Below are 27,209 nucleotides of genomic sequence, written 5' to 3' on the forward strand. Positions count from 1 at the left end.
GCAATACCACACTTCTGACACGAGAGGGGGCTATAATTTACTATTTTACACTGTAAAAGGAAAACATAAACCAAGCTTTATTTTCATGGGGAAAGTGCTTAAATGTGCGTATTTACAAAAAAAAAAAACAAAATAAAACAAAACAAAAAAACTCTTCATGGATGACTTTTGCAACTTTGCCCAAAAGTGATTACATGTAGTAGATCATCAATGAAAACAAGTTATTTCCCTTTAACATTTCAAAAGTAAAATTATACCACACTTCTGACACGAGAGGGGGCTATAATTTACTATCTAATACTGTAAAAGGAAAACATAAACCAAGTTTTATTTTCATGGGGAAAGTGCTTAAATGTGCGTATTTACAAATAAACTCTACATGCATGACTTCTGCAACTTCGCCCAAAAGTGATCACATTTGGTAGATCATCAATGAAAACAAGTTATTTCCCTTTAACATTTCACAAGTAAAATTATCCTCATCTAATTTGTTAGGAACTTCAAATTGTTTTACTTAACAATATCAATCCATGATTCTCTGCTAATCCCCGGCCATCCTGAAAATTAAGAAACACCATGCCCCACCCTGATTTGTCTTGTACAGGTCATGAGAAAACAGTTTGTGTTATGTCTTCAGTCTTGTATTCCTGTAGTTTGAGTTGGTATGTGAAGTTTCCGACTCAGCTCGTCAATCTGCTTGACCAAGAATTGCTTGTCACGGCCCTCCTGTAAGCAAAAGATCCACAATTGTATTCATAAAATTACGTACCTTGGTGCTTAGATAACTACACTGTATGGATTGAATATGTTGCAGTTTGGAGCATGATTGGAACAAAACACTTGATATAAAAAAGAAAAGTGGCACAACTGACACATTTTATACCCTCTTTCCCCATCATTATGCGCCAATTTTTTGCAAATTTTCCAGAGAACCTGTGAAATTACTTCAGTATTATGGACAAAAAGTTGTCATTTATTGCAAGAAGAGGAAATAACTAGTTGAAACATTGCTCAAACATTTAAATTTACCCAACTTCACAATAAAACAGGGTAAAATAAAAGGTATCAATGCGTATCTAAAAAGGACTTCAGGACTTTTGCCACAATTTTTTTTGACACCTAGTCAAGACCCACTGAAAACTGCTCCACAACCCACTTTTGGGTCCTGACCCACCAGTTAAGAACCACTGTCATAGACTAACCTAATTAATATCAAAGCTATTAATATTTATGTCTTTTGTCACTACTTGTCACGGGTGTATTTTTAAACTTACCAGTTTGAGCTGAGTTCTTAGCAGGGCAACACTTTTCCCATGAACAGAGGCTAGGGCTATGAAATAAACCATCACCACACTGCAAAGAAGAAAGGAGTCACAAATACATACCGCTAAACAGACAGAATATATATGAAGGTTTGAAATGCAGTACTGTATCACCTCCATAATATACCTACAAAAAGGACGCGTTAACTCACCCCAATAGCACAAAGAGAGGGATGAGGAATGCCTGTGAACCAATGAAGAAGAGAAACTCCTTTGTGGTTTCAGACAGACCAGAGAAAGAGGCTGGAACAATCGACCATATGCTGGGGAAGAAACGGAAAGGACCACAACCCAAAGAAGGTCGAATCCTTGATAGAAAGAACACAACAACTTAATTAAACATAAAAGTAATATGTCTCCAACAGTGCAACAACCATTTCTTTAACCTATCTAAATCCCAACAGGTAGTCCAGCCAGAAGAAAACTCTGTATCACCATGATTGCCGTTACACTATAATTATCTGTCACTCTAGAGCTAAGCCAAAAAACTTTTGTTATGACTGTGACAGGGAGGAGGAGGGAACAATCTGCACTCACTCAGCAAGACTGTAAACCATGACAACTGTGGCAAGGCCCCCTCCAAACAGGAGCACCACCAGGAAAAAGAAGGTGGAGGTGGTGGAGCGGAAAGTCTTCAGAGCTGGCCGACAATTATAGAAAAGTGTGATCTGAGGAGGAAAATGTAATGGAGACATAGAAATTGAATTAGGAAGAAAACCTAAGCAGAGTATAATGATCTTCATGATGGCTTAAAGTAACATCTTCACCTTCTTGCAGTAGAAGAGGATGATAAACTTGATGCCATTGATGAGTGGCAGAAGAGGGCAAAAAAGAGCTCCGGTCCAAACAACAGTCTGACTATACACCAGCCCAAGAACATTGTAGGAAACTACAAACTCCTGTCTTCCCACCCACTGAGTCAGCTGATTGGACCAGTTGTCTATCACCATCCTGACATACACATAAAAAACAGTCAAATCATTTACTTTATTCAGCCAGTAACTTGCAGAAGTACCATTTTAGTCAGTGTAAATCAATAATTTGTACCTGCGAGGAAACTCCACCAGGACGAGCACACCAATATTGATAAGGAGGTCAAACAGGGTCAGTTTGTACATCTCCTGTCCTATGCGTGTTTCCCAGCACTACATGATGAGGCAAACACAAAAATATCAGAATCAGAATGAACATCTACACAAGTTTTAAATAACTAAAAGAAATCTAAATTATTCTCTTGGCATTCCTTGGTGTTTCTTAAAAATCCCCGATATTCGTCTTCCTCGCATTATCTCTTTGTAACACATAATACACAACTGTAATTATACAGCAAGCATAGAGAGTTAGGGTCTGTCTGGTAGAAGTGGGATGTATTGGTTTATAGCATGGTCAATGGTTTCATTACTTAGAGGGCTAGGAGCACAGAGACAGAGTTTGAGAAAGATATCTGTATCAGCATTGTCACTACCTGGAAGTTGCATGTATGGATCCAGAGTGTAGAAGGTGGCAATGCTGTTTGAGCTGTGGTCATGTGGTAAGGTAAGGAATATCTCCATTTTGGCATGGTGAGTAGTGAGAGCTAGTATAGAGGCTCTGGGACCTTGGAAATCATTGTTCAGGCCTCCTGGTGGTGTTGTGGAACAAGCTGAATGAATGAATTTGACAAACCGTGGAGAAGTGCTTGCTTTTTGCTGCCTATTGGTCTGCATGGTTGACTTGTGGGGAGCATTGGGAATAGGGAGATCTCTTCACTGTTGTATTATATTTACTTCAGAATACTGAGCAATGTGAAAAAATACTGCATATATGACAGTGTTGTACTTCTTTTAATAAAACAATAGTAGTATAGGTGTTCAGCAAAACAAAATAACCAGCTTTTTGATTAAAGCAAGGTTCCGTTTCTCATTTCTGCAGCAGATCTTATGCTGTCATCAGCTGATCCATCAAACTAAGGCAGGTTTTAGCCTTCAAGCCTCAATGATTTATTTATAATTTTGCTCAGATTTGTGTTTCTTTTAAAATGTGTGTGTTAAATATTTTGCTTGTTTCAGACTCCTCCATTCAATTCAGTTAATTCAGATATGAAATTTGAAAAGATTTAAAGGTAGCTTGTGCTTTTCAAACTGTCATGAAAAACAGTGACTGGATAGTCAGTTGAAAAGTTGGATACGCGCTGATTGGCTGGTATGCTGAGCCGTAAAGAAAGGGTCAAAATTTGTACTCGTAAATCAGTTTTTTGCCTGTAAACTCAGGCTTGAAAATGAGGGTAGGAAATTTGAGCGTCCGTAAATCAAAGCCTGTTGGTAACTTTAGGCTCACATTTGAGGCAAGGAACTTTGTGCATCTGTAATGAAGACTTTTTAAAAAAAATCCATGTTGAAAATATTCAGGCATTTTAAGGACACAAACACAATTAGTTTTTTCAGCCACTGAAGCATGAAAATATTTTTACAGCCAACATTTTTTCTTTGCATGAACATTTTTTTTTGCAACTGCAGGTTTGTTTTACTGATGCACAAAATTGTTCTACAGTTACAAATATTTTTTGCATGTGTGAAAAACGTAACTTTGAGCACAAAATGTTTTTACAAATAAAACATCTTTTTACAAGTTCAAATATTTATGACCCATAGATTCGGGTCTCTAATGCCTGCAATGTCAATTACCTGGTAGACTTTGTGGTTGTAACCACACAATTTACAGTCTGTAGCACATGTGTCTCCCTCACAGGTGATCTGAATCCACAAGGTGTAGAGGAGGATACCCAGACTCACCAAACGAAGGAACACAGCCCTAAATATGAAAGAGAAATGTAAGGTCAACAGCAACTCTCTGAGTTTTTGGGGATTTAACACAAATAATGCACTATATTTAATGCTATCTCCAAATAGAGAAAGCAGGATGTAAAGCAGTGCAGTATGATCATTTTTTACCAAAAATATCCTCAATACCTGTCTGAAAAATGTCACCATTATTGATTGATTATTTTTTCTAACAGAAATTATGCTTATAAAACAACAAAACAATTGGCCTCTAGTCATAGATTCCAATTACAGAATATAATGTAAAATTGCTGGCAGATGGAATTTATGGTCTGATTATAAAATATCAAGTCCTTCCTTTAGTGTTCATGTATTGTATCATAATGTGAACTGTCTGCAGCAGTTTAATTTAGCCTCTCATTTTATACAAAAACAGATACAAAGTATTCAGACCCCTTTCACTTTTTAAAACATTTTCTCTGTTGCAGCCTGATGCTACAATTGTTTAAATAAAAGGTTCTCTCATTAATCTACACTCAGTTTCCATCTGATGATAAAGTGAGAACAGCAGCAGGGACTGGGAGAGTGGTCAGTATAGAGGGTAAGCTTCAACGAGAAAAGCACAGAGATGTCTTTAATGAAAATTTGTTCCGCAGTGCTCAGGACCTCAGACTGGGCTGAAGTTTATCATCCAACATGAGAATGATGCTAAGCACACATCCAAGACAACACACAAGTGGCTTAGGTACATCTCTGTGAATGTCCTGGGATGGCCCAGCCAGAGCCCTGACTTGAACCCTATCAAACATCTCTGGAGAGACCTGAAAATGGCTGTCTACCGATGGTCCCCATCTAATCTGACTGAGCCTGAGAGGATTTGCAAGGAAGAATGGCAGAAATCCCCCAATCTAGATGGGCAAAGCTTGTTGCATCAAATTTAAAAAGACTCGAGGCAGTAATTTTTGTTTTTATTTTTTGCAATTTCTAAAATTCTGTTTTCACTTTATCATTATGGGGCACTGAGTGTAGATTAATGAGAGAAAGAATGAATATTAATGTCTGTAGCATTGGACTGCAACACAACAGAATTAAAAAAAAGCTGAAGGGGTTCTGAATACTTTTTGACATAGAAACCAGTGCGAACCTTAAGAGTGCCACAATGACAGTATTACTGGGGGAATATCTCTCCATCAAGGCAATCTGGTCACAAAGTAGTGGCACCAGGAAGTTTCCTGTGGTGATGACAATTGAAGGTAGATACTCAAAAATCAAACCAAGGATCCCACCCTGTCCACTGTTTTCCTGTTAGCAGAGATGAGATCAAAATGTCATCCAAAACTAAAAGACCAAGCAGCATCATCTTCATCATCATCATCAGTATTTTTTTTACAACCGTTTACCTGGCTGTAGATTGTGGCCACAAAGATGCCAAAGAAGGCTGCTCCAATGAGGCCAAGTGAGACAAAAAACATCAAAACACGAAGAGAGTATAAAAGTATTCTTTGATTTAAAGTCATAGCAGCTGCCTTCCTCTTTCTAGACTCCTCTTCCAAGTCAACCTGACAGAGAAAGAGGAGAAGACATGAGCCTGATTATGCTTCAGCATCATCACACATCTCTGTTTCATAACTCTTCTCCATCATGTTAAGTAGGACACATCCCTTCTGACCTGTAGCCGGTAGTGGATGTTCTTCTGCTTCAGTTTGGTTGCTCTGTCTCCCAGGCAACCGTAGTCCCAGCTGGTGAACACTATCCTGCTGTAGTTACCCACAGCGCTGCCTCCTGTTGCCACAGCAACTCGCACTGCAGTCCCCATGCTGTGTGTGAGCAGCCAGTCAGGAAAGAGTGATACAGATGTGGGTCAGGGTTACTGAACTCCGGACTCAGGCCTTTATATGACATTCTCTTCATTTTGACTGCTAATACTTTGTTCTGAGACTCACCGTATTGTGATACATATGAGACAGAAGAAGAAGTAGAAGACAGCAGTGAACAGGTAGGCCAGAGGGATGTTGTAGGAGAAGCTGCTGTCCACCATTGTGTTGCTGTAGTAGCCGTAAAACAGGTAAGAGTACTCCAAAAAACCCTGGACAGGACCAGAGAGCATATCAAGTCAACGTCGGAAAAAGTGGTTTTAATTCATTATCATCAGCACAGGATATGGCTGGTGTATGTGGAAGAACAGCTTTATTTTTTTTTTAAGCTCTATTGAAAATAAAGAGACTTTTTGCCTATACTCCAAAATATAGGTCTCAACTACCATTTCCTTATTTTACTGAGTCTGGCATTTAAAAAACCATACATTTACAGTTAGGTTTCTTTTTCTAATAGGTTAGGTTTTGGAAGGGGTGGATGTGCATGTTGCAACCAGCAGTAGTGAAGTTGAAGTTTTTAGCACCATTTTGTTTAGTAATGAGAAAAATGTCAAAGATACCATACCAGATCATTTGGATATCACTAACATTGTCTTTTATTACTGTTGTCTTAATTCAGCAGTTTGACATTGAGAGCGTTTTAAGTGAAGACTGTAACCACTCTCACAGTTTAGCTTAGCTAAGCACAGGATAGGGGAAACAGGCAAGCAGTGGAGACTAACTACTCCCCTCTAAGAAAGAGTCCTGCAAAAGTCTTGATATTAACATGTTTTTTTCTATAACATGATTTCAAATGTTTATCAATAAGTTCAGAGGCACTGGTAGGTGCATTTTGTCTTTGATCCAAAAGGCCTGCCTAAATCGTTCCAGATTGATGCTAAACTATGCTAACAAGGTGCTAGCTGTGCCCTCATATATACTGTGCAGACATTAAGGTTTATCAGTTTTCTTATCCATTGCTTTCCTAGAAAGTGGGCTTTAAATCATTCAGTAGGACTGTGGTTGGAGCCCGCCCCCTTGCATAAACTGTCCAGGAAGTTCACTAGTCAATGTGATAATAACCTCCTCAGACCTGAGGTTTTGTTTGGAATGCCAGTTTGTCAGTTGTTGGGGGCCTTCAGTCAGTAAGAAATGGTGTCATTCATTGAGAGAGGTCTGGTGGAGTCATTTTCTTGTCATTTTGATGATGGACCACAAGGACTTGTTTAGGACAAGCATCAACAACTTTCCTCTTAAAGTTCTGAATTTCTTGGAAATTTCCAAAGACCACACAAATTACCCAAAATATCATAGAAATAACGTACAATTTCTTTTTAAGTAATTTCCCTTGTGAAGCATATTTTACTGCTGTTTTATTTTTGATTTATTAGGGCCCGAGCACTGAACCAGTGCAAGGATAGTTTATGGGACTCCACTAAAAATTCTGGGAATTGCCTCGATAGCGTACCCTAGTTCTCAAAGTTAAAGTCCCCTCCTTTGACTTTGTCCAATATCTTTGAAATTTTGTGTGCTGATGCGGCTTGGGGAGATCTACAAAAAAGCCTTTAGGTCCCTCCCCTCTTTCTAACAGGAAATCTGCCATTTTGATGGAATTAGCAAAATTAATTATTTGAAGGTTAACTCTTCCAACAGCGTTCATCCAACCAAGCTGAATTTTGGTATACTGCTAGAAGAGACATGAATGCTCATGATTTATTCAGCTTCTGTACAAAACTCAAAGGGTGTGGCCATGGCAAGCCCTCAAATTTGCATATTTTTCAAGAAACAGGAAGTTGTTAATAACTAATGGCTGTGTCACAGTTCAGTTTGGAAAGACATCACTGCAACTGGATATTGTTTCCAACAAGGCCACAACCCAGAATGTACCGAGACCCGACATGCAGAGGTGCAAGGGCCTGTTCAGTGCGTCTTGCAGCCCTAGTTTTAATTGATCTTATATTCTAATCACAAAGAAAACAAAAAAGGAGCCCATTCCAACAATAAACTTCTTAAGGTACATGACAGAAAAGAAACGTGCAAATTGGAGGGGTTACCACCCAAAAATGCCCTTTTAAGTAGTTTTATTTCTAGGCGAGGCAATGGTCACAATGGAGGCATTTTGACTCATGGTCTTCTTCAGCGTTGTCATAACGCTGAAGAAGACCATGAGTCAAAATGCCTCCATTGTGACCATTGGCTTACTTATATTTTAATCAACCTTGCAAGTGTTCATTTCTTCTTGTCTTTCCACTGAATGCAGTTTTCCTTATTTCTCTTGACCAAATATAACGTATTTCATTTAATTCTGTAAAGCACTTTGAATTACTTTGTGTATGAACAGTGCTCTATGAACAAACTTGGCTTGCCAAACCATCAATAGTGTTAAAACCAAATGCAGCCTTACTTTGTTTTAAATTTGTCACAAATTTGTGTTTTCCAGAAAAATATAAGTAAGAAAAATTAAACATGGTAAGATGTTAATGACCGTGATGCCTTATATAGAAAAATATATATCTGTTCTGTTAATATTTTGCAAGCCTCAGGTCGTTGTTCTGCTGCAGTTTCTTACCGTTCCTGAAAGCACATCTAGGAAGTAATTATAGAACGGCACCAAGCCTTCAGGATTAGGGTCATACTGCATACATTCCTCTTGACCTGGAAAACATCACAAGCTTTATGATCACTGCGTACATTCTCAGAGATTAATGTGTTTATGCAGGTTTCCCTCCACCACTCTGAATGTGTAGGTCATTGTAACTTAAAGAACAGATATATATAGAGAGAGAAGAGAGAGAGGAGAGTAAAAGCAGCAGTGGGGATTAAATACAGGCCTGTGGTTCAGCTGATAGAAGAGTCGCAGGGTCTTTATCCTAACACTGTCATCTAGATAAAGCCTCTACATACAGCCTTAAAATAACCGAGGGGTTTTGTTCTATGAAATGAGAAATCCTTCTTATGACAAAGTGAAGGCCAGATGAGAGGAAATTACTTGAAGCAACACTGAAAATAGACAGGAACGCAGCTTAAATTGCTTCATATAAAAAATACTGCAGAAGCCATGCTACAGGTTCAACACATGAGAAGAGGAACCTTAAGCACTAACATCTGTCTGTAGCAGACATTTCTGTATTAGAGACCTTTCATCATTTTGCTTCTGCTGGCAATACCAAAACTATTCACCCCTGTTAATACCTGCTGACTGATGCATCAATCTGTGCGATGCTTCCTGTTTTTTGTCAAAAGGAAAGACTCTAAAGAGCAGAGTGTAGAAAACTTGAGGATATGAATAAACATGAAGGCCTCAAGTGGAAGCAAAATAAACTGCTGTGAGATAAGAAACTCTTCCCTGAATGTTATCATTACCATTAGTGTTTACAAGGCTGTCCCCAACAGACCTGAAGACAATGCTGGGGATGATTACAAAAGCTGCAATCAGGGAAAAGGACACAAAATTGAGCACCACCAAAAATCGCAGGAGAAGGAAATAAGACTGGACGCCACCTCCAAAGTTCCCTGTTGGAGAAAAATTGATAAAATGTTAACAAAATTGCAAAAAAAGAAAAAAAAAAGGAACCAAAACAAATTCAGACATAATTTTCTCTGACTAATCTTTAAAGGATAAAACAGTATGCATCAGCTCTTGGCCTCAGCCAAACAGCCTCTTGTAACAAATCCCTTTTCAGATCAGATATTAGGGGTTAAAGATTTACCTCCAATCTTTTGCAGGGTCTTATTCCAGAGGGCAAATAAGTAGATAAATTCTCTGGCATTGTCTTTGAGTTTACACAGAAATTTGGCTTTTTTCAGTTTCCAGGAATCTTTCTTTGAAACCACAGGTATCTGCATTTGCTGCACCTGCCTGCAAAGGAAAGAAATAACACTTGAATAACTGGAGATTTTATTTAAGGCATGAAGTCATCAATGATTTGGTGGGTTTTAGATACAGACACAGTGAGTAAGTTACAATGTCTAGTCTGTACATTCAAGGAACAAAGCCTGTTAGATAAGGATATTAAAAGGAAAATAAATAAAGTTTAAAGTTTCGGATTATCCATCCATCTTCTGCTTATCCGGGTACAGGTCACGGTGGCAGCAAGCGAAGCAAGTTAACCCAGACGTCCCTCTCCCCCTGCAACAGTTCCTCCTGAGGGATTCCAAGGCGCTCCCAGGCCAGATGAGCTATAAAATCCCTCCAGCGAGCTCCTGGTCTGCCTCGGGGTCTCCTCCCAGTAGGATGGGCCCAGAAGACCTCCAAAGGAAGGCGCCCAGGAGGCATCCTGATCAGATGCCTAAACTACCTCAACTGGCCCCTTTCGACCTGAAGGGGAGCAGTTCTACTTTGAGATCCTTCCAGATGTCCAAGCTCCTCACCCTATCTCTTAGGCTGAGCCTGAGTTCATGGCCATAGGTGAGGGTTGGGACATAGTTCAACCAATAAATCAAAAGCTTAGCCTTTCAGCTCAGCTCCCTATTCACCACAACGGTATGGTACAGTGCCTGCAAAACTGCTGATGCTGCACCAATCCACCTGTCAATCTCATGGTCCATTCTACATTTCTAATTATCAGTTAAGAAAATAATCTAACTTAGTTGAGTTAAAAGAACTTTTAGGCATATTTTGGCCAAAAACTGAGGCTGAAGTAAGGCGTAGATGTGGCAAGTAAGCCACCTCAGGGCACCATCAGGCAGGAAGGATTGACAAAACCCCTGTTGTGCACTGGATATCCTTGCATAATACTAGGGGTGTGGTGACTAATGGCCAGAGGCTCTGGCTGGACTCCTTTGTGACAACTTCTTTTCAGTACATTTTTTGGGTATCGCTGGTAAGACTGTCTAATGCTGACATGCTCAGGAGAGCAGGGAGTAGAAGGGTCAGCTGCTTGATATGGGAACTGCAGCTGCACTTCCGATTACCACAGGTGAAAAGGCTCTGGCAAAAGAGATGTCACTGAGCTTGACCTTGGCTGCAGACTGACACTCATGTTGACATGTGTCGAGCTTGCCTCTCTCACCCCTCTCCAGCCCCATGTTGTGGCACATCAGGCCCTGGGAATCCTTAGCGCCCCACCATCTTACATAGTTCTATTCAAGAAAATGTTTTTTTATATTGAAATACTCTCTCAAAGTTATCTTACAAAAGCTTACTTTTACCAATACTAGGCACTGGTCACACTGGAACAAAAATGATTTTAGCAGTTTAACTCATAATTTTGGCAACTGATGGTCTATGTGCTAGTATGGTGAGTGGTGAAAGCTAGTAGGGGAGGAGGGTGGCTCTAGGATGCTGTAGCACTGTCCAGCCTTCACAAAGTGTCATCTGACTGATCAGATGAAACCCCTGTGAAGGGAGGTTCCCACTTTACAACCTCATAGAAGGCCTAGCTTTTGCAGCCCTTCAGTCTAAATACAGTAGTTGGATTGGGGGGACTGTGAGGGGTGGGTAAAATGATCAATGTCACTAACTGGAACTTGCATGTACAGAGCATGGGTCTGTTTGAGAGGGCAATGTTGTAGCAACAAAAAGCAAAGTGGCAGGCTATGTAAGTTGTTACTAGCACATAGGCGCATAATTGAGGTTAGGGGTCCCTTTACTGAGTGCTTGTAATTTTATTAAGCCACAAGTTTCTTGTGTTTATTTTAAATTTATTTTCATCTAAAGGAAGGGATTTTGTCTAAGCTCTGATATCATTCATGCACAAGGTTTCTTAAACATCACAACTTAAATCATTTACTCAAGTTATTTGATTGTAGAACTATCAATTGCTGTTGATTAGAATTACTTTACAGTAGAGTATTTTTGGTATATGTGATACATAACTGAAAGAAGAGAGAATCAAATGAAATGCCAGTCAAATATTCAGTTTTCATACCGTACAGCTTTCTTCAATGCCATGGGCAGAGGGCTGCTTCTGAGGTCCTGGGGCAGACCACTGTCGCCCTCCTCATCCCCTTCTGCTGGGGTCGAATTCCAGTTGAACTGAGGCTGATTCTGATTTGACACCCGAGATGGAACACGACGTAACCGAAGTGACTGCTGGTCATCTGGGTAACCTGTCTCTGTGAGTGATTGAGGGAAAGACAGGAAAAACAATAAGGAAAATGATCAAGCAAAATGTCCAAAGACAGCAGCTTAGTGAAAAGCTACTGAATCCAACGGAGCAGCATTATAAAACTCACTTCATGGTGATACTGACAAAGAAAATCCTGTACAGGTGAAATTGAGAACAGACACACCTTCATTATAGTCGTACACCCTCCTCAAGTCTTGTATCGATGGGTTTCTGTCCATTTCTTAATTGCAACCAGCTACAAAGACTTTCCTCTGTAAACACATATACAGGACTCCAGCAGTGAATTTAAAATAAAACAACAATAATCCAGCACTTTGAGGAGGAACTGCCACAAATCCAGGAATCTCTTCCCTGTTGTCTTTTCACATGAACTTTACTCCCTCACTACATGACCACACAGGTACTTCCTTGTATGATTTAACCCATTATTTACAAGGAGATGGTTGCCATTCCTTTACAAACTGCAGTTTTATACAAAACCAGAGGAGACGTAGCACTGAAAATGTGTTTAACATAATAATTAATATTGTTAAGAAGTTTATAAAAGGTATCTTTGATTTTAAATCAAAACTTTAGGAATTACTCTGATAAATGTAAACTGTTGGCAGTGATGGACAAAAAATAAATACATCATATAGAATCATAATAAAATGAGTTAACCAACAAAGAAATGTTTCCTTTATAGAAGAGGGCATTTAAACTACATATAGATGTTTTTAATTACCCTGAAACTTGACACTGTTTGGAGTCAACTCTGCAGGTGTGTTTGCGTTCACTGATGCTGCAGAGTTAATGATTCCCCTATAACGACAGAATACACACTTCTTTACTAATAGATTTAGTCGAGCATAAAACTTCACAATGTAAAAATAATTAAAAGACAGGCATAACAAGAAAATCTTTTAAAAACAGAAGAGGCTTGAGTTCTATTTGCAGCGAAATGGTGTCATGTATTTGACTGTCACAGAGCAGGGAATGCTACAGTCGTCGAGGTACATGAGGCTGAACACAAACAGCAAAATGCAGAAAAATAAATATGAGAAGTAAACAGGGACACATCACTGTAAAATCAGATCGTGAAACAAAGGGCTATTTTTGGCACAGAGAGGGTAAACACAAATCTGTTTGCAATTCAAATTAGATTGATAACAAGTGATATTACATAGGGAAAAACTTTCAGTTCTGAGGTCAGTCAAGCTTGTTTAACACAAAGATGCGGCACAGTTATCACAGTTTGAAAAAGACAAAGGGCTTGACATTTTTATCTAATAATACTAAGTTTGCTGTTGCTAAAGCTGGGCAATATTAAACACCATTGTTTATTAACTTTTGGCAGGATCATTATGTGATAAAGGTATTTCTACAAATTTTCTGAATGCGTATTTCAGAGCAATTTCCAGCTAGAAAATGTAATTCTTTTTTACACACTATAAGTCACATTACATTCTGAAAATTTCCTGCTTCCAACACCAGGCTGATCCTCACTTCCACCAAGAACTGTCTGTCTTTAGATCTTTTGTCTGTCACTTGGATTGCAGAAAACTACCGGCTTCTTTTACGCCATATTTGATTAAAATGTGTCATGCTGATAGCAAACAAATCATCCAACTCCAGCTGGGCTGTTAATTATGAACAGCAATGGCAGCTTGTAATAATGATGTGAAACATACAACTTTTTGCTATCAAATGTTTGGTCCCAACCCTGTGTGGTCCATGATGGCAGTATGAGGAGATATCTTGGCAGTGAATGGACTGTCACTTTTTTACAGACATAGCAATGCTACAAAACTGACCGTTTTTATCTTCCTAATATGATCTCATTTATGAATACAAGCAGAGCAGTATTGGAAAAATCCAAGAGTTGGATTTAACTGAATCACACAAGGAAACTTCCTTTGCATCCTTAAACTTGATCACAGTTGAATTTCAGACAATACCATGAAAAATACTGCCTGCTTTAAATCTGAAGTACAGAAGCATAACTCCATTTTGACCATTCATTATAGTAAACACAAAATCAATGTTTGGTTTTAGATGTTAAATGGCAGCAGAATCTGTTTTTTCCCTGAACATTAATAACTTTGAAAACTTTGACAATGCTTGCAAAGCCTGCAACATTTAGAGTATCACAAAAATGCTTTTTATTACTTTCTTTTCTTTCTGTGTTGTTGGAGTGTTTGGTGGTTTATGAAAATTTGTCCAGTCAAATCTCAATGAATTTGCATTGCACTGAGGCTTATCCTTGGGCTGGACCTGCTACCTTTTTGCAAAACAACATTTTGACATTCCAACAACCTCATCTGGATCTATATTACAGCTAAGCTAACCATATAAAACTTGGAATGTGATCATGGAATAAAAGTACACCTACACTACAGGTATACAATTAGATGAGGGATTTCACAGATGTTAACTGCCCTGGTTACACTATGGCCCTGTTTATATTTTGCATTAACAATCCATTCTGGGCATTTGGATACCAGGCGACTGCACTTTAGCACTTTAGCAGCCTAATCATCATTTCTGTGGTACTCTTTCTGTGGCTTGGTATTCCTGCATGCCCTGTGTAGAAACATCACTGACAATAAAATAAATGGGGCTGGATTTAGCAACAAGCTAAAAAGATGGTGGCGTCTCTTAATGGCTTTTCTCCCTCATTTTGTCATAAACCTGCTTTCAAAGGACAATGCGATATACTATGTAGTAAATAAAACTTGTAACATGAACCCACAATTAAGATGACAAATTATGAGGTAGTTTCAGCTGACTCTTGTATGTGAATGACAGAAGCTAGTGTTCCCTTGCCCCTTTTTTGATGTTGTTTTAAAGACATAAAAGGGAAGACCAGCTCTTATATGTGAGCTGAGCCAAAAGATCCCAGATTTCCCAAAAGAGCTGCAATGCCCATCAGTATGAGCCAGGCTGGACAGGAAAAAAACATACTGTAGATTACATTAATTGGTAGGGGGGTCATGGATGCGTACCACATGTTGTGTCAACTACTAAGGAGATGAGAGATCCACCAGGGACATACTGTTGTGATTCCTCCATTCATCAATTTTCAAGACCAGCTCATGGTTGAGCTGGAGCCTATCCCAGCTGCCACTGGGCGAGAGGCAGGGTACACCCTGGAATCTCAGGGTTAACATGTAGAGATAAACAACCAGGGGCAATAAATTTAGTCACCAATTAACCTAGCAAGCATGTCTTTGGTGGTGGGAGGAAGCAGGAGTATCCAGAGAGAACCCACGCATGCACGGGGAGAACATGCAAACTCTGCACAGAAAGGCCCTGACAAGGGAAGCAGTGAGGCAACAGCATAAACCTGTGCCGCCTTGCACCCCTATTGTGATACTATGAAAACAAAATATGGTACCAACTGGGTCAGATATTTTTACATCTGGGTAGAAGAGATGGGATTTCCAGAAGAAGGCAGTATCAGTCTTGTTTAAACTAGAAATCTTCTCTCTTTGGATTTCTTTTTTTCTTTAATCTTTTGTAGGTTTTATTGGCTGTTTTAGTAAATTCATATCTCTGGTGTGTTCCTTTGTTCCATTGTGTTTTGATGTCTTGTGTAAAATGCCATGTTGCTGAAATGTGCTATACAAATACACTTGCCTTGCCTAAAATTTCAGATAAAGGCATCCCAGCCCACCCCTTTAAGCAATCTGAGCTATTCGATATTAAACCAGAATTAACACTTGGTATCCAAATGTCCAAATCAAATATGAATCTATATTAATACAAGGTCTAAACAGGTGTATTAAAGTGACATTCATCGAGCTCAAACATTCCTCTCCCAGTGTTCACAGTATTTATGTACACGTAGACAAAATGTTGACCATTATCTGGTTTTAAATGTTGCTTTTTTAACTGATGCTATGTAATTTTTTTTTAAATCCAGTTAATTTCATTGGGTGTGTGTGATGTTTGTTGCTAGAAGGCTGAGTACTGGTCTGACATTGTTCTTGTCTTGATGAAACTCCTCTCATAGCCCAAAAAATATCTTTCCAACCCTTTCATCAGTCTGTTTTTTCTCCGCTTTTCTCTTTACTGTTCTCTGTCTTCTCTCCCTCCTTGACCCCTCTCCTCCCTTCTCCTTTCCCTCCTTTCAGGAGCTTTCCAATAATTATACAGCAGATGGCGATAGCATGCATAATGAAGTAGATGGAGGTCCAGTAGTTGATGACGTCCCAGAAATTCAGCAGCACGAAGCCCATGCACATGTAGTCGTACGCCCTCATCTTCAGGAACCAGTGAACCCAGTCGAAGATGTTCTGTCCACGAGGGCCAAGTCTGGCTCGCACTGACGCCTCCATGGCCGACTCGGCTGCGATGCACAGAGGGATGGTGAGGAAGGAGAGGTAGTATCCAGGGTGTAGCCCGTGCCAGTATGCACTGATGAACATGGTCCAGCCAGCCCTGAAAGGTACACACAAATAGGGGGGAGGTTGATAAACTGTTCTGCTGACTGAAATAAAATCTGGTATAAAAAAAGATGTCTGGGCTTGATTGGTTGCAGCTTTCAAGTTTTGAAAGGCATCTTAAAAATGAGTTATCTAAATTAATACCACATACATAATAATCATAACACAACCGTTCAATAATTTATAAAGAATAATTAAAGAACATGCCTAAAAATTTGATGGTGCCCACTGTTACTTCACAAGATACTTTAGTGAGATTTTAACTCATTGCAAAGGGCTAACAATTGTTATCATTTTGATGCCTGAGGAACATACACGGAATTGCATGGGTGAGTGGAGAACATTAAACCTTACCTGAGCGTGTAGGATTTAAAGGGGGAATTAGGGTAGATGTAATGATGCAGCCACCACTGCACAGACATATTCCAGTAGCGCATGCCATGCCGGACCTTCACACAGAAGTCAGTGTTATAGCAGTCGATGTTCTGGATGGTTCTGAAGTCATATGTCTCTTCAGCAGAGGGATCAGGGCTAAACACACGAGGGAACAAATTATATTTAAAAAAAGAGGACTGACAGGCAGAAATACAAACTTTCAACAACATCGTGCAGTTAAAGGTGTAAGAGTGAAATGACTTATTCAGCCTCTTTTAATAAACTTGTTAATCATGTGATAACGTACCTGTAGTTGACAGTTGGTCCTCCTCCAGGTTTGGAAAGAGCTTTCTCTGGATAACAGCCCAGACCTGCACTGATACAGCCGGCCTCAGCCGCACACCAGGCAGCATAGAAACGCATCCGAAACACGAAGAACACAGCTATCATGTAGAAGAACCTGGCAATATAGAAAGAGAAGAAATGTACGCTAAATCATTCATCTCTATAAAGCAAAACAGCTTCAGTAATATCATTATTAATCCAAAAGTTAAATGGGTCTTGGCGATATTAAGCAAATAAGCTGAAATAAATGTAAAAGCAATGGTATACTATTTCAAAAGCAAGTACTGGCTCAATTTCAAGCTCCTAAAACATTTATATTATTCAAAGCCTGGAAAACATCAATGCATCAAAACACTCTTTAAAATTAAATGAAAATCCCATTGTCCTCTTAAAACAGTAATCGTTAAATTTTACATTTTTTATGCTTGTTTTGTCAGTAAAGGTTTTTAAAAATTGTATTATGTTTCCAAAATTTAAATCAAATATTGTTTTAGAATCAGTTAAATTATGTGTTTCACCTGCAAATCAGGCTAAAGCTTTTATATATTTAAAACCACATCATTAATGCATTTTATTTAAATTATAGAGTAATTATAATGAAAAAACAAACCTTCATAAATAAATAAATAAAATCCTATATAGTGCATCAGGAAAGTATTTACAGCACTTCACTTTTTCCACTTTTTTTTTTTAATATTACAGCCTTATTCCATAGTGGATTTAATTCATTTTTTTACCTCAAAATTCTACACACAATACCCCATAATGACAATGTGCTAAAAGTTTGTTTGAAGCTTTTTCAAATTTATTTAAAATAAATAACAAAATATAACCTTTGCTCAATACTTTGTTGAAGCACCTTTGGCAGAAATTACAGTTTTGAGTATGATGCTACAAGCTTGCACATCTATTTTTGGGCAGTTTCTCTCATTCTTCTTTGCAGAGCCTCTCAAGCTCCATCAGGTTGGATGAGGAGCGTCGGTGCACAGCCATTTTCTGATCTCTCCAGATATGTTCAATCGGGTTCAAGTCTGGGCTCTTGCTGGGTCACTCAAGGACATTCAAAGAGTAGTCCAGACACCACTCTGTTGTTATCTTAGCTGTGTGCTTAGGGTCATCCTGTTGGAAGATGAACCCTCACCCCAGGACAAGGTCCTGAGCGTTATGGAGCAGGTTATCATCAAGGATGTCTCTGTACATTGCTGCATTCATCTTTCCCTTGACCATGACTAGTCTCCCACTTCCTGCTGCCAAAAAACATCCCCACAGCATGATGCTGCCACCACCACGCTTTGCTGTAGGGATGATGTTGGCCAGGTGATGAGTGGTGGCTGATTTCCTCCAGACATGGCGCTCAGTATTCAGGCCAAAGAGTTCAATGTTTTATCAGACACGGGATTTTGTTTCTCATAGTCCGAGAGTCCTTCAGGTGCCTTTTAGCAAACTCCAGGCTGTCATGTACCTCTTACTAAGGAGTGGCTTCCAGCTGACCACTCTACCATACAGTGCTGATAGGTCTCCTCTCTCCTAAGTGCAATGCTGGAGCTCTGTCAGAGTGACCATTGGGTTCTTGGTCACCTCCCTGACTAAGGCCCTTCTACCCTGATCACTCATATTGGCAGCCAGCTTTAGAAAGAGTTCTGGTGATCTCTCCATTTATGGATGATAGAGGCCACTGTGTTCATTGGGACCTTCAATGCCGCAGAAATTTTCCTCTACCCTTCCCCAGATCTGTGCCTCGATACAATCCTTTCTTGGTGGTCTACAAACAGTTCAGTTGACTTCATAGCTTGGTTTGTGCTGACATGCACTGTCAACCGTGGGACATTTTATAGACAGGTGTGTGCCTTTCCAAATAATGTCCAATCAACAAATTTACCCCAGGTGGACTCAAATCAAGGTGTAGAAACATCTGAAGGATGATGGGTGGAAATAGGATGCACCTGAGCTCAGTTTTGATTGTCATGGCAAAGGCTGTGAATACTTATGTACATGTGATTTGTGTGTAGAATTTTGAGGTAAAAACGAATTTAATACTTTTTGGAATAAGGTTGTCACATAACAAAATTTGGAAACATTGAAGCATTGTGAATACTTTCTGGATGCATGGTACTTTTCTGTTTAAAAATCTTTACCAGGACAGCTATTTCGATGTTACAGTACCTAAAGAAGAAGTTCTGATCCAGGAACTCCTCTGTGCGAACATAGGCCAGAGGAAAAACAGAGTTAACAGCCAGGAACAGGGCAGCGTACACAGGAACCAGTTTCAAACGGTGCAGGCATGGAACCCGGCCAGGCAGGGACTGTGGGCTTGGCTGCCTCAGCCAATCAGCATATGTTTGGAAGCGAAAAAATGGACCTTAAAGAACACGGAGGGGTGAGACAGAGGGATAAAGGCAGTGTTGAGAAGATGATGATTGACAAAAATGAAAAATTGGGATAGTGCAAGACACAGTTTGGACCAGTGGAGGGCAGTGTGGTTTGAAAGAAGAGAAGTGTTGTGGTAGAGAGGAAAGTGAAAAAGCAAAAAGAAAAAAAATGAGAAAACTAGAAGTAAAAAGACTGAAAACATGGTGGACTCACACAATATTGGACAAGTAGCAGCGAGCAAGACAAAGAGAGACAACAGTTAAATTCATGCAAAAGCAAATGAACATCAATAACACACATAACTTTTGACAGACCAAATCCTGAGAAGTATAAAACATTTCCACAGACTTACCAGTTAGTATACCAACATAACAGTAGCTATAGGACAGAATATCGTAGAGAGACGGCTCCTGAGACAGGCTAACAATCACAGTGGACTTGGCAAAAGAGCTCATTTCCTTTTTCTTTTCTATATGGAAGATGCGCACCTCATTTGCCAGACTCACCATCTACAACAAAGTAAGAAAACAATCATAAGCTAATGGAGATCCCATGAATGTGGAGAGGCTGTGTGATGCAAGGGTACATTTATCCACTGTTTAGCCTTCTGTACCTTGAGAGTGAGAACAAGTTGGACGGCATTGGCAAAGTGTGTTGGTGGTGGCAGCCCAAACCAAGTGTTCATTCGAAAGAAGAGGAGGTAGAGAAATGTCCAGGTGAGAGTCAGAGCTGGTGCATACCTTTTTAAAAGAGACAAACGGTATAATGAAGTTTGCATAACAAGTATTTCTCAGTTCAGCTGCTCCAACAAAAACATTGAGATGAGAAGTAAGCATATTTCTCTGTAAACAGTTTAGGTTAAATATATTTATACATTTATAAGGTTTTTGGTCTATGTTTGTATGGAAAAATAAGTACCATACATTAAGGGACAATTTTTTTGACATGCTTAATATTTTACATTTATCAATATCTGTAACTGAAAAATTAAATATTTGAAAACTGGTAACCAGCAACATGCACGCATACTTATCTCACATTTTTACATAAGCTCTGTGTACCTTTGGTAAAATATGTAGATAAGTATAGCCTACCGCCAGCTGCTCTTTATAATAATCCATGTTCCAATCACTGTCACCAAAGAGTGGAGTGTGTGGATGTGAGAAGTGGCGACGGTGATGCAGAGGCCCAGAAGAAGAGCTGCTCCCTGCTTTCCAGGAGGACCTGAAGTGGAAGTAAAGGGATAGTTCAGCCTCTTCCAACCATTCACTACATACTAAATGTGGTGGAAAATGCACCAACAAGTAGCAAAGTTGAAGAGGGCACAAATCAATTTTGCACATTAAAGAGCATTTTCAGTAAGTCGCAGACAGAACTACTGCCTCTCTTTAAAAAATGTAATTCAGGCCCAGAGACAACAGTCAAAGTCAGGACAAGACGACTGGGATGCAAAACATCAGATGGAAAATATGCTTGTTACAAAGAGATAAATGTAGAGATGCAGTGATAGTGAAAATTAGGGCAGATACTGATGTTTAACTAATGCAGGTGGTGGTGTTTTTTTTATTACTTCCTTTGTTGTAACACTCCTAGTATGCCAATATTTTCTCTCACACTTGACCATGAAAACAGATCAGGGTTTGTCCAGCTTCTTCTGCCCTTAAAAGCAAAAACTCTATTAAATAAACCAGATACCTGGCATAAAATTGATTGTACACAACAGATAAACATTGAGAACTCTTATCTGCTCATGCCAATTTATTTGGTCAGTGGCTGATGTAAACAGGGCCAATACTGGTGTTATATCGATGAATTGATGCATTCCAAGAGAAATGCTAATAAATAGGAAAATTGCAGCCAAAATGTGATAAGACTAAGGCTGTAAAGTAAACCAACTAGCATACACAAGGAAGAGGAACACAAACTCATTAGACTTAAACATATAAAAAGATAAATTAATTATATTTAGCTTTAATTAGAGGTTTCCCCATAAACTACATTAACATCATGAATCCTTCATTGGAATCTTTGGAGCAGATACTGCTTAGCAGACCGTCATTTCCCTGCAAAGGGGAACAAGAGGATTTCCAATGAAGAAACAGTCAGCTGTGGTCAAAAGATAACTAATGTATAAGCTAACAACCATTAGGAAAAGATGAAAGCTATATACACATCGTTTGATTCATGATGAAGCTATACTGCTGATCACAAATCTGAGTCCTATTTATTTCCCAGAATTTCCAGTGCCACAATACAAAATTTGGGAAATTCTGAGGGAATGTTAACAGAGATATCCTATTTCACATATCAAATTACACATACTGTTGGGTATAGCCAACAGCACTGAAAAAAAGATCATAAAAAACTTTGGATACTCAATATTATCATCATGATATCAGTATTGGCAGATATGGACATTTTTTCCGATGAGAACAAGCAATATTTCATCTACTAAAATCTACCTGTGTCAGCTTTTGCTGTACAAAAAAATAAGTTAAAGGAGTTTTAAGCTGGGCCAACAGACCTACATCAGTTAAAGTCTTTTTCTTGATTAATCATAACATAAAGTGTGTTTTAATTACTCTAATTTGTAAATGGGCTCTATGCATGGCAGGGGGTGGCGTATTTCTGGTGGAAAATAAGACCGGTTCTCAACTTCCGCCTAACGATAAGTGCTAGGCCAAAACAGAATCTAAACCCTCCTATACTGCCTTAATTTGTCCATTTCGTTGTTTTTATTGTTTTGATTTTTGTTTGTGTTTACTCTACCATCATTGCTTGGCATCCAAACATGCTAAAATGATGTTTAAAAAAGAGGTTAAAAGCACTTCTGGACATCGTTGCTGCGTGCTGCAATGTACATCTTCAGCTAAATTTAACTCGTCATTGACAGTCAGCCCAGGTCACTCATGCAAACAGCAAGTAAACCGCAATGATTTTGTGATCATACCCCATTCTCCTCTCCCGACTGGAAGTGTGGGAGCGGTCTAATGCCAAATGCGGAAGCAGTTCGTGCATAGAGCCCATTTAATTATCCTTAAACTTAATATGTGTTTTAAGTTTTAGATCTGAACTACTTTTAAATATCAGTATTGATATCTGTAGAGTCTGCTTAGGGCCTCACTTTGGCCAGGGGCGGCCCTGATGAGCAACATATAGCAAAATTACAGTGGCAAGAAAAAACTACCCTTTAATGGTCAGAAACTTTGGGAAGAACCAGATTCAAGTTGAGCAGGCTGCTTTGGAGTTCAGAGGGGGTAGGGGGGACAGCAGGAGAAGAAAAGAGGGGGATGCAGAAAAAGAAAAGAGGGAAATGGAGAAGAGTGACGTTGGTGCAAAAAGAGAGAAAGAGGAGATGCAGAAAAGACAAGTAGATGCAGAAAGAACTGGGAGGTACCTAGAAAGAGAAGTAAAAGGTGCAAGAAGAGAGAAGAAAGAGGTGCCGAAAAAAACAAGATGCAGAAAGACTGAACAGGGAGGTGCAGAAAAAGAGAAGAGGAAGGTACAGAAAGCAAAACAATACTTACTGAGGTAACGGAGGAGGAATCCAACTGGGATTGAAATAGCGAGGACTCCCAGGTACACCAGCTCAGCAGGAGTCATCGCTCTGTTGGAACAGAAATAGTGATCAGATCCAAAATGTCTTCAAGAGACAACTACAGACCTATATAACGCTCATCAATACATTAAAATGTATAGATAACCCTTGGTAACCTTAACAACAGAGATTTTAAATTAAAATACTTTGAATCCAGATACCGTACAGTGCCCGCCACTACCTGGTGAAACTTATCCCTTTATCTAAGACTACACCAGATACACATGAAGACTGTGTGTTCTGTCAAAGTTGTTAATCAATGATTGTATAATCTTTATCTATGGATACAAATGTCATAAAATACAGAAGTTACTAAAGAGCAGATGGACCATAATAGACGGAGGGGGCTTGCATTTCAAACAACAAAAATTCCGATTGGATCAATGTGGCATCTTTCCTATTTCACTTTTATACCATGTCCATTTGGAGATCTATACCATAGTCGTTCATTTAAAATGAGTCATTAATTTTCTTAAAACATTAAAAATCTCCTGTCTGCCATTACTCTAGGTGTTTAATTTGTAAGTCATAAGAATCTTCAGGGTGTATTTTTAATCTGCCTTTGGAGCACAAATCATACCCATCGAGTCTTTCTGCAACACCCTGAAAAGTCAGTTTACACATTAAAGCATCTTTAAAAAGCTATAGCTTAAAAGAAGATGACTTCGTTCACGGGACTGTATCTTAAAGCCATAGTTACTACCGGTGTTGTTAGAGTACACATAGTACAGTACAAAGACGACAAAACCCGTCTGCTATCACCCTGTTGCATTGTAGGACCAACTTCCCGGTCACTGAATTAACGCGGTCATATCAAGAGCAACTTAACTTCTCAACATCACATTAAATCTTTGTACATCTTTGCGTGTGAACGCATATAGAGAAAAGAATAAATATAAGAGGACGGGGTTAAACCACTAGCCATGGATGCATCCAACCGCTATCAGTCTGAGCAAACGTTAGCAACGTCTAAAGTAACCGTTATTAGCTTAGATGCTAACACAATACCGCACCGTTAAATTAACAAACTTTAATCCGCATGGCTTTTAGTTACTTACATTTATAACGTCGAATTCACAGCAGCTGAATTGCTCAAGACTCTGCACGCCCATGCACCTCTTCACACTGCTGGTACCATGGTAAGCTCAGACAGCTTACTTCCTGGTAAACGGCTACGTACCGGACGTATGACGCCTCCAAATGGAATCTGACGATTGCTCAAACTGTAGGGGTGTGGACTGTACCATTTTGATTTAAGTTCTAACTACAGGATGCACGACCCTTGAAAATTCAGGAAACTTTAACGCATATCCATCAATTTAGCATAACTTCAATACCACTGTTTTTCTTATATATCTCCAACATTATGCTTATTTTCCTGTGAGAGTTTCCATATTAACTTGAAAAAATGAGGAGTCCATTTTTTTTTTTGGTTTAACCCAACTTTTTATTGAAACATTTGACAGAACAGAAGTTCACAACACTCCCAAGAGGACATCCTTCTTAATCCTCTTCTTCATCGTCAGCTCCTCCAGCTCCACCCTGGCCTTTCTTAGCGTTCTTTCTCTTCACACGGCCTGGGCGTCCGCCTCCGTATGGAGACCTCAGGGAGAAGTCGATGTGTTTCTGGCTGTCCAGGCGAACCACAAAGGAAGGGATGTTCACCACCTGTTTACGCACACTGCAGAGGAAGAATTATAATGAGGGGGGGCACTATAGTATACTTACATATTGTATGGCTTTTTCTTAAAGCCATGAAGTACAAAGTGTACTAGATAGACTATTTTTACTAACAAAAAATTTAAGGATGACTTCAAGTATTGCTGCAGGCTTCATTGACGAGGAATTCTTGACACCACAGAAAATCTGAATGTATAACTTAAATCATCAGCCTGAGTATTTACTGCATCATAACACACCAGTATAGAACTGTGCGCTTTAATTGCCCGAGGTGCAATCCCCCTTATACCTTACCTGACAGCCACAACACCTGAGTGGCACAGTCCAAGCCCTCAGCGGCAGGATTGGCTCTGGGCAATGTCTATTGACAAGGTATACGGTTTTGATACCGAATTGACCTTTCTGAAAAGTGATTTCACCAGGGATCATAACAAGCTGATGGCCCTCTGATGGAAGAGGCATTGAGAGATTCTGATGAGTCCCTCTTAAGACTTGTGACCCCTTTATCATACAATTTTTTTTATTTATTTTTACCAGGGATGTTAAAACTTACCGAATGTGCCTCTGGCGGATAAGAACACGGGCATGGTGGATGCTCTTAGCAAGTCCAAGTTTGAAGACCTGAGTCTGCAGCCTCCTCTCCAAGAAATCTTCAACCTTCAGACCGAGGATGTAATCGAGCTTCATCTTACCCTCGTCCAGCACACCAATTCTCACCAGACGCCTGAGCAAAGCGTTACCTGTCAAATCAAACAGAATTTGGTTACAAATCCTTAAGAGGGTAACAAAAGTTATAGGAAAGTAACACTGGCCTCATTGACGAGGAATTCGTGACACCATGGGCAAGTCTGACAGTTGATATTTAAATCATTGGCCAACACATCTTTTTGGATGTGTGTTTAAGTAATTATATTTACCCTCAAACAGACGCTTGGGGTCCTTCTCATCCAGAGTGAGCAGCTCTCTGGCAGCTTTGCGAATCTTGGCAAGGGTGAACTTGACCCTCCACACCTCACGCTTGTTCCTCAGTCCATATTCACCTTAAGGGAATAAAACAAGTTAGGTTCAGTCAAATTTTAGACAACTGGAGAGAAGTCAAAGGCTGTGTAAAGCACTACTTAACAGCAGTAATCACAACGTACCAATGAGTTTCAACTCCTGGTCAAGACGGGACTTCTCGAAAGGACGACGAGGGGTGACGTATGTCTTGCGACAAACCCAACTCCTGGCAACGGGCATGGCGGCTTATAGGTGCCTGCAACAAGAGAAATAAGATTTATTGACACATTTAGGTTGACACTGATTATATTTCAAATTGATGCATTAAACAACTCATATGAAATTTCTCATTGTGAGGTAATTTTCAAAGTAGTTTTTTTGTCAAGTCTGCTTGGCAGACTGTGTGTGTTCCAAAAGGTAAAACAAATGTCAGCAAAATAATTCCCAATCAGAAAATAAAAAAAAAAATCAATTTACTAACTATACAAAACAGTAACTGCAAGAGCTGCTGCTCTCCTTCACATTTTTATTATCTTATTGGTATTTCAACAGAAAAACTGAACGATTACAACATTTTATTTCTGATGGCGCTTGAAAAGGAACTTAAAGTCTGCTTCAGTGAACTAGGCTAAAACGTGTACCATGGCGTTAGCATTACAGCTAGCGTGTTGACAGCATTTAATGAGTTGTTAGAGGTGTCGAAGAGATTTTAAGCAGTGCTACAGTGACACCGACTCCTTGACGCGGTAACAAATAAAATATACATAGCGTTAAGAACACTCAACTAAAGCCATACGACTAGGCCGCAGCAGCACTACACCACGTTGTTCAATGTAACTAGCAACCGTTAGCTTAGCCAAACTAGCATGCCGCTTTAACAGTATAGAAAATGACCCGTTGCGCTTTTGAAATACTGATCCAAATACAGCTGAGGTTAACTTTCCCTGTATGTTAACAGTTTGTGCATTCATTGTCACATATGTTGCAAGCGCAGTGAGAATGGATCACTTGACAAATGACAGTACCTGTCTCGCTCAGGCTCGCGCAGGAAAGAGGACGTTAAAGGAAGTCCCGGCTTTCTTATAGGACCTTCGTACGTACTACATATCCCATCATGCAACCGTTAGCCTGAACGGAAGTGAGAATGACGGACTGTCGCACTCTGTTGGTCAAACAGTACACAACAGCAGTAAACATTGAAGCTAATACTTTAATATGTGTATTTTTGCTCACCTGTACATGTGTCCGCTGGCTTTGTCTTATGAATTTAAGGACACAATTTAGTCATTAACAGCAAAAGGCCGTCTAAATTAGAAATTAATATCAACAGAAGGTCCTTGGCAGGTAAAGTAGCTACTATACATTTATGACATTTACTGTATAGTCACACAGGGGTCAAAATGAGAAACC

General features: G+C 39.5%; 3 protein-coding genes across 3 annotated transcripts; all 3 read right to left on the reverse strand.

Annotated features, from left to right (window-relative positions):
* Positions 1-70: 70 nt before the first annotated feature.
* On the reverse strand, positions 71-12,349 carry tmc4 (transmembrane channel-like 4). The gene is made up of 16 exons (XM_041794373.1): positions 12,169-12,349; positions 11,805-11,991; positions 9,645-9,793; positions 9,298-9,447; positions 8,504-8,589; positions 6,025-6,167; positions 5,751-5,898; positions 5,482-5,640; positions 5,226-5,383; positions 3,986-4,112; positions 2,370-2,467; positions 2,090-2,273; positions 1,860-1,990; positions 1,475-1,630; positions 1,275-1,353; positions 71-726 (listed from the first exon to the last, which is right to left on the reverse strand). The coding sequence occupies exons 1-16, from the start codon at positions 12,221-12,223 to the stop codon at positions 634-636; spliced, it is 2,103 nt and encodes a 700-aa protein (XP_041650307.1). The 5' UTR covers positions 12,224-12,349; the 3' UTR covers positions 71-633.
* Positions 12,350-12,903: 554 nt separating this feature from the next.
* mboat7 (membrane bound O-acyltransferase domain containing 7) lies at positions 12,904-24,288 on the reverse strand. Its single transcript, XM_041794095.1, has 9 exons — positions 24,179-24,288; positions 23,050-23,129; positions 20,617-20,746; positions 20,136-20,262; positions 19,875-20,031; positions 19,316-19,511; positions 17,115-17,267; positions 16,787-16,963; positions 12,904-16,427 (listed from the first exon to the last, which is right to left on the reverse strand). Exons 2-9 carry the CDS (start codon positions 23,123-23,125, stop codon positions 16,028-16,030), a joined length of 1,416 nt encoding a protein of 471 aa, XP_041650029.1. The 5' UTR covers positions 23,126-23,129; positions 24,179-24,288; the 3' UTR covers positions 12,904-16,027.
* Positions 24,289-24,540: 252 nt separating this feature from the next.
* rps9 (ribosomal protein S9) lies at positions 24,541-26,912 on the reverse strand. The gene is made up of 5 exons (XM_041793598.1): positions 26,825-26,912; positions 25,943-26,055; positions 25,718-25,840; positions 25,354-25,540; positions 24,541-24,801 (listed from the first exon to the last, which is right to left on the reverse strand). Exons 2-5 carry the CDS (start codon positions 26,037-26,039, stop codon positions 24,624-24,626), a joined length of 585 nt encoding a protein of 194 aa, XP_041649532.1. The 5' UTR covers positions 26,040-26,055; positions 26,825-26,912; the 3' UTR covers positions 24,541-24,623.
* Between the last annotated feature and the right edge of the window lie 297 nt (positions 26,913-27,209).

This window comes from Cheilinus undulatus, linkage group 8, assembly GCF_018320785.1.
Source record: "Cheilinus undulatus linkage group 8, ASM1832078v1, whole genome shotgun sequence".
Lineage (NCBI taxonomy): Eukaryota > Metazoa > Chordata > Actinopteri > Labriformes > Labridae > Cheilinus > Cheilinus undulatus.

Coding starts and splice junctions, on each gene's coding strand:
- rps9 (XM_041793598.1), bottom strand. CDS start 26,039: ATGCCCGTTGCCAGGAGTTGGGTTTGTCGCAAGACATACGTCACCCCT. Junction 25,541..25,717: donor CCCCAAGCGTCTGTTTGAGG/GTAAATATAATT, acceptor TTGATTTGACAG/GTAACGCTTTGCTCAGGCGT. Junction 24,802..25,353: donor ATCCGCCAGAGGCACATTCG/GTAAGTTTTAAC, acceptor CTTCCTCTGCAG/TGTGCGTAAACAGGTGGTGA.
- tmc4 (XM_041794373.1), bottom strand. CDS start 12,223: ATGGACAGAAACCCATCGATACAAGACTTGAGGAGGGTGTACGACTAT. Junction 5,899..6,024: donor CTCATATGTATCACAATACG/GTGAGTCTCAGA, acceptor GCTCACACACAG/CATGGGGACTGCAGTGCGAG. Junction 5,384..5,481: donor TGGCCACAATCTACAGCCAG/GTAAACGGTTGT, acceptor CTCTGCTAACAG/GAAAACAGTGGACAGGGTGG.
- mboat7 (XM_041794095.1), bottom strand. CDS start 23,125: ATGACTCCTGCTGAGCTGGTGTACCTGGGAGTCCTCGCTATTTCAATC. Junction 19,512..19,874: donor TTATGTTGGTATACTAACTG/GTAAGTCTGTGG, acceptor GTGTTCTTTAAG/GTCCATTTTTTCGCTTCCAA. Junction 17,268..19,315: donor GATCAGAACTTCTTCTTTAG/GTACTGTAACAT, acceptor CTATATTGCCAG/GTTCTTCTACATGATAGCTG.